The sequence below is a fragment of the Mus musculus genome, chromosome 12 (assembly GCF_000001635.26).
Source record: "Mus musculus strain C57BL/6J chromosome 12, GRCm38.p6 C57BL/6J".
In the NCBI taxonomy this organism is placed as follows: Eukaryota; Metazoa; Chordata; class Mammalia; order Rodentia; family Muridae; genus Mus; species Mus musculus.
This window is the reverse complement of record NC_000078.6, coordinates 114937088-114949662: the sequence shown is the minus strand read 5'-3', so window position 1 is coordinate 114949662 and position 12575 is coordinate 114937088. Positions and strand designations below refer to the sequence as shown.

At 41.7% G+C, this 12575-nt stretch overlaps 2 gene segments (V, D, J or C) and 1 further gene; all 3 read left to right on the top strand.

The window, feature by feature from the left end:
- Positions 1-12575, top strand: part of Igh (immunoglobulin heavy chain complex) — a 2751187-nt gene that overhangs the window by 1060292 nt on the left and 1678320 nt on the right.
- Ighv1-43 (immunoglobulin heavy variable V1-43) lies at positions 3420-3713 on the top strand. The segment is given in 1 exon segment: positions 3420-3713. A coding segment is annotated over 1 exon segment (294 nt).
- On the top strand, positions 12119-12509 carry Ighv1-42 (immunoglobulin heavy variable V1-42). The segment is given in 2 exon segments: positions 12119-12164; positions 12246-12509. Coding segments are annotated over 2 exon segments (310 nt in total).

Sequence of the window (12575 nt, the reverse complement as noted above, 5' to 3'; positions counted from 1 at the left end):
AAACAATGGATGATATGTGTCCTGAGAAGGGAGGATGTTATCAGGCACTGGACTGGAACATAAATTTTGTGGAAAGAAAATAATAGAGAAAGTATAAGGTAACCACATGTATAATGACAAAGTCATGGAAGCATGCACAGTTGTAACTAAATACTTAGAAACAAAAAATGATATATAAAGACCAGGTAGAAATTTACAGTTTGTTGATGGACCTATGCCCTTGTTACTTCTATACAGAGATTCATAAACTGTCCATAATTCTATCTCTATCTCCCCTGACTTACAAAGACACACACACACACACACACACACACACACACACACACACACACACACACACAAACCACACATGCATATGCATGTTCATACACACACATACATATACCTAAACATAGGTACACACTCATATACAAACACACAGACACAGACACAGACACAGACACACACACACACACACACACACACACACACACACATGCACACACACACAGACACACAGACACACACACGTACATAAATACACATAGACTTATAGTATCTAGACTTGCATCTTGTATATGTTTGGACTGAGTGGGAATGACTTTCTGTTGGCCAGTGGATCATGAGAGGAAGCCTCTAAGGTTGAGCTTGGCTTGAAGCCCCAGGGACACAGAAGGGACAGTAGGAGCTTTGTCTGTTCCTGACACCAGTCCCATGTCACAAAGTTACAGAACAGCCATGGAGAGAGTTGTGGAGATCATTCAAACAGGGCCAGTTGCCCCAAACCTCTCCACAAGTAGATGATCTCTCCTGTTTATACCTTATTACAAATGAGAACTGTTAGAGCTAGGTTCTACTGCTAATAGGAAAGCAGGTGACTTAGAGAACTTAATTGATGATAATGTACTAACAACATAGATTCAGAGTCTGAGACTTCAGTCATCATCTCCCTGTAAAGGAGAGCCAATTCTCCCTGCATCTGAGCCCTGCCAGCACATTAGTTGCAAGGCTATGTTATTGTTGAAGTCACACTAGGTAACTACAGTGTAAATGATGGAAAATCTACCTCCAGGTGAGTTCATGAACAGCAGGGGTCACAATGGGGCAAAGAATCCCCAGCTGAGAGATGTGGGTATGGGGTTACTCTGTATCCTCTGTAGTTCCCTTTCTTAACTTACAGATGCCTACTGTGATTGACATGTAACATTTCCATATTTAAACACTGTGAAAATTCTGTGTTAAACACTTCAAAGATGTATATTTTCTTCTTTTGTTATTATATATAAACCTAGACTTCTGAGATCTTTCAGACACTGAGCCACCATCCCAGTATCATACAGAATCTGTTCCAAGGATCCTGACACATATATTCAGAGGACAGCCTGCTTTGGCCTCAGTGGGAGAAGTTGCTCCTAAATCTGGAGATGCAAGAAGCCCCACAGCGTGGGGAAACCTTCTGAAGGGGGGCATCCTATAGAAGAAGGGGGTGGGTGGGATAAGAAGAGGAACAGTCAGAGGATGGACCTGGAGGGGGACAATGACTGAGCTGTAAAAAAATAAAAGTAATAAAATATAAGTATTAAAATTTATATAGTGTTTTCTGATCACTGATATTCTTTCCAAACTTCTGCCAGAAAATCCACCACTCACTCAAATGTAAACTCTTCCATCTGCTCTATAGATCCAAAAAAACCCATAAAATGTTCTTTAAAAAAATGATGAAACACACACAACACACACACAAACACACACACCTCAGAAACCCACAAAATGCAACTCTATAATCACAAAAATATTCAAAAAAAGTCAACAAAATTAATGTAGAAAATGAGAGTAAATATCTCCAAAACCACTGTAGAGTTCCTTTTCTTTTGAGCTTCTACTATTAGACATGTGTCCATCATTAAATGTTGTTAATAAGACCAGAATCCCCAGAGCTCCCAGGGACTAAACCACCAAACAAAGAGGACATATGGAGGGACTCATGTCTCCAGCTGCATATGTATCAGAGGATTACCTTATCTGCTATCAATGGCAAGGGAGGCTCATGGTCCTGTGAAAGCTCAATGACCCAGCATAGGAGAATGCATAGGAATGAGGCAGGAGTGTTCATGTGGGTTGGGGAGCAACCTCAGACAAGCAGGGACAGGTGGGAAGGGATAGCAGATTTGTGGAGGAGAAGCACAGAAAGGAGATAACATTTGATATATAAATAAATAAAATAACCAATAAAAAAGACATGGTAAGGATGTTGTGAGCTAGACATATTGGTAGGTCCTAAGGTAAACCAGAGGGACAGAGGAGAAGTAGGATAGATCATAGAGTATTATTCAAATCATGGAACCACTACAATGAAAACATGAAGCATTTATTTTTAAGGACCTCAATGAACTCATTGCACATATTTCTTAGGTTCTTCCAAATAGGCATACAATTCATAGTTCATGTTTTAACAATGAAGAATATTTCATAGTCTATACCCAAACATTGTCAGTATCTTTTGTCCTTTTTGTTTGTTTGTTTTTGTTAAATCTAGATGAACTCTACTTACAAGCTGCTGTAAATGGAGCAGCAATAAGCAAGGATGTGCAGTTGTCTCTGTAGTAATATAGAGTACCTTGATTATATTATTGGGGTTTTTGGACCTGGGACACAGCACAGTTTTATTTACTCTTTTGGTGACAATTTAAAACAGAATTTCAAAGTCAGTATGCTACACTAACGAGTATGCTCATAACAATAATAAGTAAAGATTAAAAATTTTCCACATCACATCTATGTCATTACTTTTCTCATTTGTCTTCTTCCTTATCAACATCTAACTAAGATCTAACTAAGACATTAAATCTTTTTAAACTGCACTTAACTAATGGGTATCCATCATTATCATCAGCATTATCTTCATCATCATCTTCATCTTCACAAATCATTATCTGTAAATCAAACTGTGAAAATGCCCCAGAGTGGAGAAACAGAATTGGGCCAAATATAGATTGAGAGATTCGTACCTGTAGTTACAAGCACACCAGAATTGCAGGGCTCACAGAAAATGTATGAGATCCATTTCCTCAGACAGTTCTTGGATTTGGACTAGACCATCCTGCTGCTTGACCTATGTACCTTTAAGTCCTTCCTCTCCAGCTATTCTCCATTTGGATTGGTTCTTATGTACAAAGTACCCTGCTCCTGAATATGCAAATTACCTAAGTCTATGATGGTTAAAAACAGGAATTTCAACACCCTGAAAACCACATATGTCCAATGTTCTCTCCACAGCCCCTGAAGACACTGACTCTAACTATGGAATGGAGCTGGGTCTTTCTCTTCCTCCTGTCAGTAACTACAGGTAAGGGGCTCACCAGTTGCAAATCTGAAGAAAAGAAATGTCCTGGGATGTCTCTGACGTCCACTCTGTCTTTCTCTTCACAGGTGTCCACTCTGAGGTCAAGCTGCAGCAGTCTGGACCTGAGCTGGTGAAGCCTGGGGCTTCAGTGAAGATATCCTGCAAGGCTTCTGGTTACTCATTCACTGGCTACTACATGCACTGGGTGAAGCAAAGTTCTGAAAAGAGCCTTGAGTGGATTGGAGAGATTAATCCTAGCACTGGTGGTACTAGCTACAACCAGAAGTTCAAGGGCAAGGCCACATTAACTGTAGACAAGTCATCCAGCACAGCCTACATGCAGCTCAAGAGCCTGACATCTGAGGACTCTGCTGTCTATTACTGTGCAAGACACGGTGCTACAAACACACCCTGAGTGAGTCAGAAAACATGGAGGTGCAGAAAGCTCCCTTGGGACTAACAATACTTAGAGAAGTGTTGCTTGTAGAATTGCTTAGATGCAGTCTTTTGAACAGTGTGTTTTTGTGTTGATTTCTTAAAGACTTTTTTGCTTTTTCAGCTTTGCAGGACATCCATGAATTATATACAGTTTACTAGGATGTACCTAGAGTAGCCCATGTCTTGTCAATATGGATAACAGTGAACACTTTCTTTTTTTTTTTTTTTTTTAGCTGGGCGGTGGTGGCGCACGCCTTTAATCCCAGGACTCAGAAGGCAGTAGGCTGGCAGATTTCTGAGTTCGAGGCCAGCCTGGTCTACAAAGTGAGTTCCAGGACAGCCAGTGCTAAACAGTGAACACTTTCATTGACATATTTCTTCTTTCATAAAACAATAAAAAAGGGAAAATGTGATTATGCATGATAAACATACATTTTCTATTTTGTAAAAGACTTGAACTTTGGAATAGCTGGGAATAAAGTATAATATGAATTTGACCTGTAAAATTCCACCATGTTCTGTGCAAAGATAAAGCCCTTTCAAAGTCTTAAGTCTATACTTCCTATTCAGAACTCCTGATTTTATAAATGAAGAGGGTCATTTATCTTCCTGCAACACAAATTTCGTTTTTAACTTAGATATAGTAGGGGTTGATGTGGATCCAGACTTTTTAATAAGGCTTTGAAGCATCTCATCAGGACCAAAACCACAGGCAACACAAGATTCTGCAACAGAGTGGAAAAAGACAGAGTCTTAAGTTTTAAGTGAGTTTCAAGGTGTTTTGCTAACTTGCTTACGTGGTCTGCCAGAAGTTTTAAGCTCTTAGAATATAAGAGGTATAAATGTCAGGATACCGAGCTGCATCACTTTTGTCATTGTCAAGTCAAACAGTCCTCTGAGGATGGAGTGAGGATGACTATAGGAGAGATGGAAAGGAAGACTCTGAGTCAAAGGTTAGAAATAAGATTGCTGTCGAGTAAATATTCCTGCTACCCTGAATTTACTATTCATATATGTTACATGTTATGTTTAGGGTTTTACTGTTGTGAACAGAGACCATGGCCAAGGCAAGTTTAGAACAAACATTTAATTGGGGCTGACTTACAGGTGTAGAGGTTCTGTCAGATATCATCAAGGCAGGAGAGCATGACACCATCCAGGCAGGCATGGTGCAAGCAGAGTTGAGAGTTATACATCTTCATCTGAAGGGTTCTAGCAGATACTGCCTTCCAAGAAGCTGAGAATTTTATAGCCCACACCCAGTGTGACAGATTTTTCCAACAGGACCTTGCCTTAAAATTGTTCTGTTCTTGGCTGAACATATACAAACATTGACTTTCTGGCCCCCTTAGGCTTGTTCAAGCATTTGAGTATTTGGGTGGTACATGTTCCAACACATTCATAGAAGACATATTCATAATAGGTAGAAGCTGGAAACAACCAAATTGTCCCTCAAGAGTGGAATGCATACAGAAAATGAGGGACATTTATGGAAAGGAGTATTACTCAGGTCTTAAAAATAAGGACTTCATTTAATTTGCAGACAAATAGATGGAATTTGAACATATCACCCTGAGTGAGGTAACCCAATCACAAAAGAACACACATGGTGTATACTCACTGATAAGTGGATATTAGCTGAAAAGTTCAAAATATCCAAGATACAATTCTTACACCATATGAATGTCAAGAAGGAAGTCCAAATTGTGGATGCTTCTTAGAAGAGGGAACAGAATAATTACAGGTGTAATTATGGGGACAAAATATGGAGCAGAGTCGAAAAGAAAGGCCATTCAGAGACTTCCCTACCTGGAGATCCATCCCATATGTAGCTGTAAAACCCAGACACTACTGCACATGCTGGGAACCTCTTGCTGATCAGTCTGATATGGCTGGCTCCTGAAGGTCTCTGCCAGAATCTGGAAAATACAGAGACAAATGCTCACACCCAACTCTTACACGCGTTCTCGCGACCGGCCAGGAAGAACGCAACAAACCGGAATTTTCTGCGGCAAAAGCTTTATTGCTTACATCTTCAGGAGCCAGAGAGCAAGAGAGCAAGAGAGCAAGAGCAAGAAAGCAAGAAAAAGAACAAGAACAAGAAAGCAAGAGAAAGAACAAGAACAAGAAAGCAAGAGAGAGAAAAAGAATGGCAAAACCCCGTCCCTTTTAAGGAGAATTATCCTCCGCCTAGGACGTATTACTCCCTGATTGGCTGCAGCCCATCGGCCCAGTTGTCATCACGAGAAAGGCAGAACACATGGCGGGAAAACTGCCCCTGCACGTGTGCAGATTATGTTTACCACTTAGAACACAGCTGTCAGCGCCATCTTGTAATGGCAAATGTGAGGGCGGCTTCCCACAGATCCCCCTTTTCTTTTAATAAGAGAATAAGAGCAATAGGCCACCCATATTAATGAGAGTGGAGATAGAGGTCAAATCCCCAGTGTGCAGGTAAAGGAGCCATGTACAGGATTAGCTCTTAGGCTCACAGGCTTTTACCCAGAGCAACCCTGACCTGCTCCCGTGTCGTTTTTCCTGGGGGAAGGGAACTAGGACACTGAACCTTCATGAAAGATGACATGTCTCCCTAGAATAGGCTCATATATGCCGCAGAGCCCTTCTACTGCAGTGCTTAGCCGTGCAACTCTCTCAGGCTGCTGAAGCACACTCACTCTATCCCGTGCAATGAGACTAGCCTCGTGGGGTGCAAGATCTGAATGGCCAGTGACCTATTGCTTAAGCATAGATAACCATATATCAGGGGAAGCACCATGTTCTAGTGCTGCAAGCGCCTGGGCAATAACCACCTTGTCTCTCCTAGTTTAGGCCTTAAGCTTACAGACCAACCAAAGAAGCAACACTAATCCACAGCAAAGTGTATCTCCAAATAATATCAATGCCACCCATTCTTTAACGAAGGAAAATGCTGAGGAGATCCAATTGGGTAATCCTTTGATCAGGGACAGGTCCAAGCGCGTGGAGTTGACCTGAAGTCTGAATTCCCGAAGGGTCTGTTCAAATTCAGCTGTCCAATTCTGTAACATGTACCGAGAAAGACTTTTTAACAAATTAGCTACCCTAGTAAATTTCTCATACTGTGGAAGTAACGCATAATGAGGGGTCCCCCAAGCTCCCGACAAACCCTGAGCCAGTCTTGTAAACCTTTGTTTTTTCTTGGGGCTATGGCCGCTCTGCATTCCTGCGTGGCTTGCTCATAAATGAGCTATTCTACCAGAGGTGGGGCTTGCTCTGAATCTCCAAAAATACGCTCTGCTGCCTCTGTCATTCTGGCCACAAAATCTGAGAATGACTCCTGAGGTCCCTGGACGATCTTTGTTAGTTGTCCAGTGGCTTCACCTGCTTGGGAGAGCGCCTTCCAGGCCCTAATAGCCTTTTCATCTGATTCAGAACTATTAAGAACTGGCTCCTTGAGCTCACCTAGTGATGAGTATAGTCTCCTTCTCCTAGAGACCTCCGCTGATTGATCTTTTTTCTTTTCTTTTTTCTTTTCCTTCCTTCTAATCTCTCCCCAGGTATTCTTACCTGACCTAAACTTTTCCTCGGGTTCAAGACCCTTGGAAAGGCCTGTATACTTATTCTGTGCACCATATTTCCTCTTTGCTCCTACTCTCTCTCCCCGCTTTACTTCTGATAGATTGCCCTGAATTTCATCCAGAATTTTCAGCCCTGCCTTAACCACTTGATAACATGTGAAAAGGAACAAAAAGGCTCCTAACACTAGAAAAAGTTCAAGGCCAAACATACCTTGTAAAGCTATTTCCCACTTTACTTCTGATAGACTGTCTTGAATTTCGTTAGAAAGTTCAAGACCAGACGTACCTTGTAAAGCTATTTCCCACTTTACTTCTGATAGACTGTCTTGAATTTCGTTAGAAAGTTCAAGACCAGACTTACCTTGTAAAGCTATTTCCCACTTTACTTCTGATAGACTGTCTTGAATTTCGTTAGAAAGTTCAAGGCCAGACTTACCTTGTAAAGCTATTCCCCACTTTACTTCTGATAGACTGTCTTGAATTTCGTTAGAAAGTTCAAGACCAGACTTACCTTGTAAAGCTATACTTACGGGTACCCTGTTCCCCAGCTGAAGAGTTCTGAATTCACGCAGTTGAATCCTTCTCAACAGTCTGTTTTACGGGAACACTTCATTACCACCGTTCCCCAGCTGAAGAGTTCTGAATTCACACAGTTGAATCCTTCTCAACAGTCTGTGTTGCGGGAACACTTCATTACCACCATTCCCCAGCTGAAGAGTTCTGAATTCACGCAGTTGAATCCTTCTCAACAGTCTGTTTTATGGGAACACTTCATTACCATGACCCGCAGTTCTGGTTCCGGAATGAGGGATCTTCCTTGCGCCGGTGATGGTAACTGTCCCAGGTCTTCTCGTCCCGGGTCTTCTCGTCCCGGGTTTTCTCGTCCCAGGTCTTCTCGTCCCAGGTCTTCTCGTCCCAGGTCTTCTCGTCCCGGGTCTCAGCACCAAATCTTACCCGCGTTCTCGCGACCAGCCAGGAAAGACGCAACAAACCAGAATCTTCTGCGGCAAAAGCTTTATTGCTTACATCTTCAGGAGCCAGAGAGCAAGAGAGCAAGAGAGCAAGAGCAAGAAAGCAAGAAAAAGAACAAGAACAAGAAAGCAAGAGAAAGAACAAGAACAAGAAAGCAAGAGAGAGAAAAAGAATGGCAAAACCCCGTCCCTTTTAAGGAGAATTATCCTCTGCCTAGGACGTATTACTCCCTGATTGGCTGCAGCCCATCGGCCCAGTTGTCATCACGAGAAAGGCAGAACACATGGCGGGAAAACTGCCCCTGCACGTATGCAGATTATGTTTACCACTTAGAACACAGCTGTCAGCGCCATCTTGTAATGGCAAATGTGAGGGTGGCTTCCCACACCCAACTACTTTCCTGAGCGAGGTGTCCTTGACAGAGAAGGTAGAGAAGCAACTGAAGGAGCTGAGGGGGGTTGCAGCCCTCAGGAGGGAGCTACAATGCCAACTACCCAGAACCCTCCTGCCCCAACCTTGGGGACTGAACCACCAACCAAATAATACACATGGTGGGACCTATGTCTCTAGCCACATATGAGGCAGAGGATGTCCTTGTTGGACATCAGTGGGAGGAATGGCCATTGGGCCTGAGGGTGTTCAATGCCCCAGTGCTGTGGAATATCAGGGGGAGGCATGCATGTGTGTGTGCCAGGGGAAGGCCTCTTAGAGGCAGGGAATGAGGGTTTTTTGCATGGGGGCTTCCAGAAAGGGAACCCGGAGAGTGGATAATATTTGAAATACAAATAAATAAAATATCTAAGAAAAGGAAAAAATAAGTCCAAAGTTCAAATTCTCTTTTAAGATTCATCCAATTACTTAACTTTAATTTCTAAAGCAAGACTGGAAACCAGCTTGGCAAACTCCAAACTCTGTATCTCCATGGCTAATGTCAAAGCAGTCTTTAGCCCTCCAACTCCTATTTCACCTTTGTTGACTACAAAAATACTTCTTTCTCCTTGGTTGGCTACACACACACACACACACACACACACACACACACACACACACACACACACAGAGATATAGTATCTAGACTTGCATCTTCTATATATTTGGACTGAGTGGGAATTATTTTCTATTGGGCAGTGGACCATGAGAAGAAATCTCTAAGGTTGAGCATGGCTTGAAACTCCTGAGACACATGAGGGACAGTAGGAGCTTTGTCTGTTCCTGACACCAGGCCCCTGTCATGTAGCCCCAGCTCACCATTGAGAGAGTTTTGGACATCATTCACATAGAGGCAATGGCCTGTAGCCCTTACTCATGTAGATGATCTTTCCTGTTTACACATCATTACAAATGAGAACTGTTAGAGCTAAATTGCACTGCCAATAGAAAAGCAGGTGACTATGAGCTTCATTGATGATAATATGCTAACAACATAGATTCAGAGTCTGAGATATCAGTCACTGTCTTACTATAAAGGAGAGCCAATTTTCCCTGCATCTGTGCCCTGCAGGCACATTAGTTGCCAGGATATGTTACTGCTGAAGTCACAATTGGCAGCCATAGTGTAAAAGATGGAAAATCTAGCTCCAGGTTAGTTCATGACCACCAGGGGTCACAAAGGAGCCAAGAATCCCCAACAAAGAGATGTGGGTATGGGATTACTCTGTATTCTCTGTGGTTTCCTTTCATAACTTACAGATACCTATTGTGATTGACATGTAAAGTTTCCATACTCAAACACTCTGAAGATTCTCTGTTAAACACTCCAAGATGTATACTTTCTTGTTATTTATTATATATAAACCTAGAATCCTGAGTTCTTTCAGACACTGAGCCACCATCCCAGCATCATACAGGATCTGTTCCAAGGGCCCTGACACATATATGCAGAGGACAGCCTGCTTTGGCCTTAGTGGGAAAAGTTGAACCTACATCTTGAGATACATGAAGCCCGATGGAGTTGGAAAACCTTGTGAAGAGGTGCACCCTATTGAAGACAGTGGGGAGGAAAAATATGAAGAGGAACTGTCAGAGGATGGACCTGGAGGGGGGCAATAACTGAGCTGTAAAAAAAATAAAAGTAATAAAACGTACATATTAAAATTTATATAGTGTTTTCTGATCACTGATATTCTTTCCAAACTTCTGCAGAAAATCCACCACTCACTCAAATGTAAACTCTTCCATTTTCTTCTATAGATACAATAAACCATAAATATTTGTTAAAAAATAAAAATGATGAAACACAGCACACACACACACACACACACACACACACACACACAAACCTCAGAAACAGCAGCTCTATAATCACAATATAAATATTCAAAAGAAAAGTCAGCACAATTGGTGTATAAATTAATGAGAATAAATATCTACAAAACCACTGTACAGTTCCCTTACTTTTGAGCTTCTACTATTTGACATGTGTCCATCATTAAATGTTGTTAATAAGACCAGAATCCCCAGAGCTCCCAGGGACTAAACCACCAAACAAAGAGTACATATGGAGGGACTCATGGCTCCAGCTGCATATGTATTAGAGGATTAACATATCTGGCATGAATGGCAGGGAAGGTTCTTGGTCTTCTGAAGGCTTGATGACCCAGCATAGGAGAATGCTAGAATGATGAGACAGGAGTGAATATGTGAGGTGGGGTGGGGGAACACCTCATAGAATCAGGGGCAGGTGTGATGGGATAGGGGATTTGTGAAGGGGAACCAGGGAAAGGAGATAACATTTTATATGTAAATAAAAAAACAACCAATAAAAAAAAAAAACATGGTCAGGATGTTGTGAGAGAGACATATTAGAAGATCCCAAGGGAAACCAGAGGGACAGAGTGGAGGTAGGAATGATCATAGTGTATTATTCAAATCATGGAACCACACATAAATGAAAACATGAAGCATTTGGTTTTCAGGACCTCAATGAACTCATTGAGCAAATTTCTTAGGTTCTTCCACGTAGGTATACAATCCATAGTTCATGTTTTACCAGTAAAGAATATTTCATAGTCTATACCCACATATTGTCAGTATTTTTGTCCTTTTTTTTTTGTAAATCTAGATGAACTCTATTTACAAGCTGCTGTGAATGGAGTAGCAATAACCATGTATGTGCAGTTGTCTCTGTAGTAATATAGAGTAACTTGATTATATTATTTGGAGGTTTGGAGCTGGGACAGAGCACAGTTTTTATTTACTCTTTTGGTGACATTTTAAAACAGAATTTCAAAGTCAGTATGTGACACTGACTAGTATACTCATAACAATAATAAGTAAAGATTAAACATTTTCCACATCACATCCATGTCATTACTTTTCTCATTTGTCTTCTTCCTTATCAACATCTGACTGAGTTCTAGTTAAGGCATTAAATTTTTTAAAACTGCACTTAGCTAAAGGGTATTTGCATCATTATCATCAGCATTATCTTCTTCATCATCATCTTTATCTTCACAAATCATTATCTGTAAATCAAAATGTGAACATAGCCACAGAGTGGAGCAAAAGACTTAGGCCAAATATAGATTGAGAGATCTTTCCCTGTATTTACAACCATACCAGCAGTGCAGGGCTCGCAGAAAGTGTTTGGGTTGCATTTCCTCAGAGAGTTATTGCATTTGGGCCATTCTACTGCATGACCCAAGTACCTTTTCAGTCCTTCCTCTCCAGCTCTTCTCCAGTTGGACTAGGATTTTAAGTAAGAAGTCTCCTGCTCATGAATATGCAAATTACCTAAGTCTCTGGTGTTTAAAAACAGGGATGTCAACACCCTGAAATCAACATATGTCCAATGTCCTCTCCACAATCCCTGAAGACACGGACTCTAACTATGGGATGGAACTGGATCTTTATTTTAATCCTGTCAGTAACTACAGGTAAGAGGCTCACCAGTTCCTAATCTGAAGAAAGGAAATGGCCTAAGATTTCAATGTCATCAACTGTCTTTCTTTTCACAGGTGTCCACTCTGAGGTCCAGCTGCAGCAGTCTGGACCTGAGCTGGTGAAGCCTGGGGCTTCAGTGAAGATATCCTGCAAGGCTTCTGGTTACTCATTCACTGGCTACTACATGAACTGGGTGAAGCAAAGTCCTGAAAAGAGCCTTGAGTGGATTGGAGAGATTAATCCTAGCACTGGTGGTACTACCTACAACCAGAAGTTCAAGGCCAAGGCCACATTGACTGTAGACAAATCCTCCAGCACAGCCTACATGCAGCTCAAGAGCCTGACATCTGAGGACTCTGCAGTCTATTACTGTGCAAGACACAGTGTTGTAACCACATCCTGAA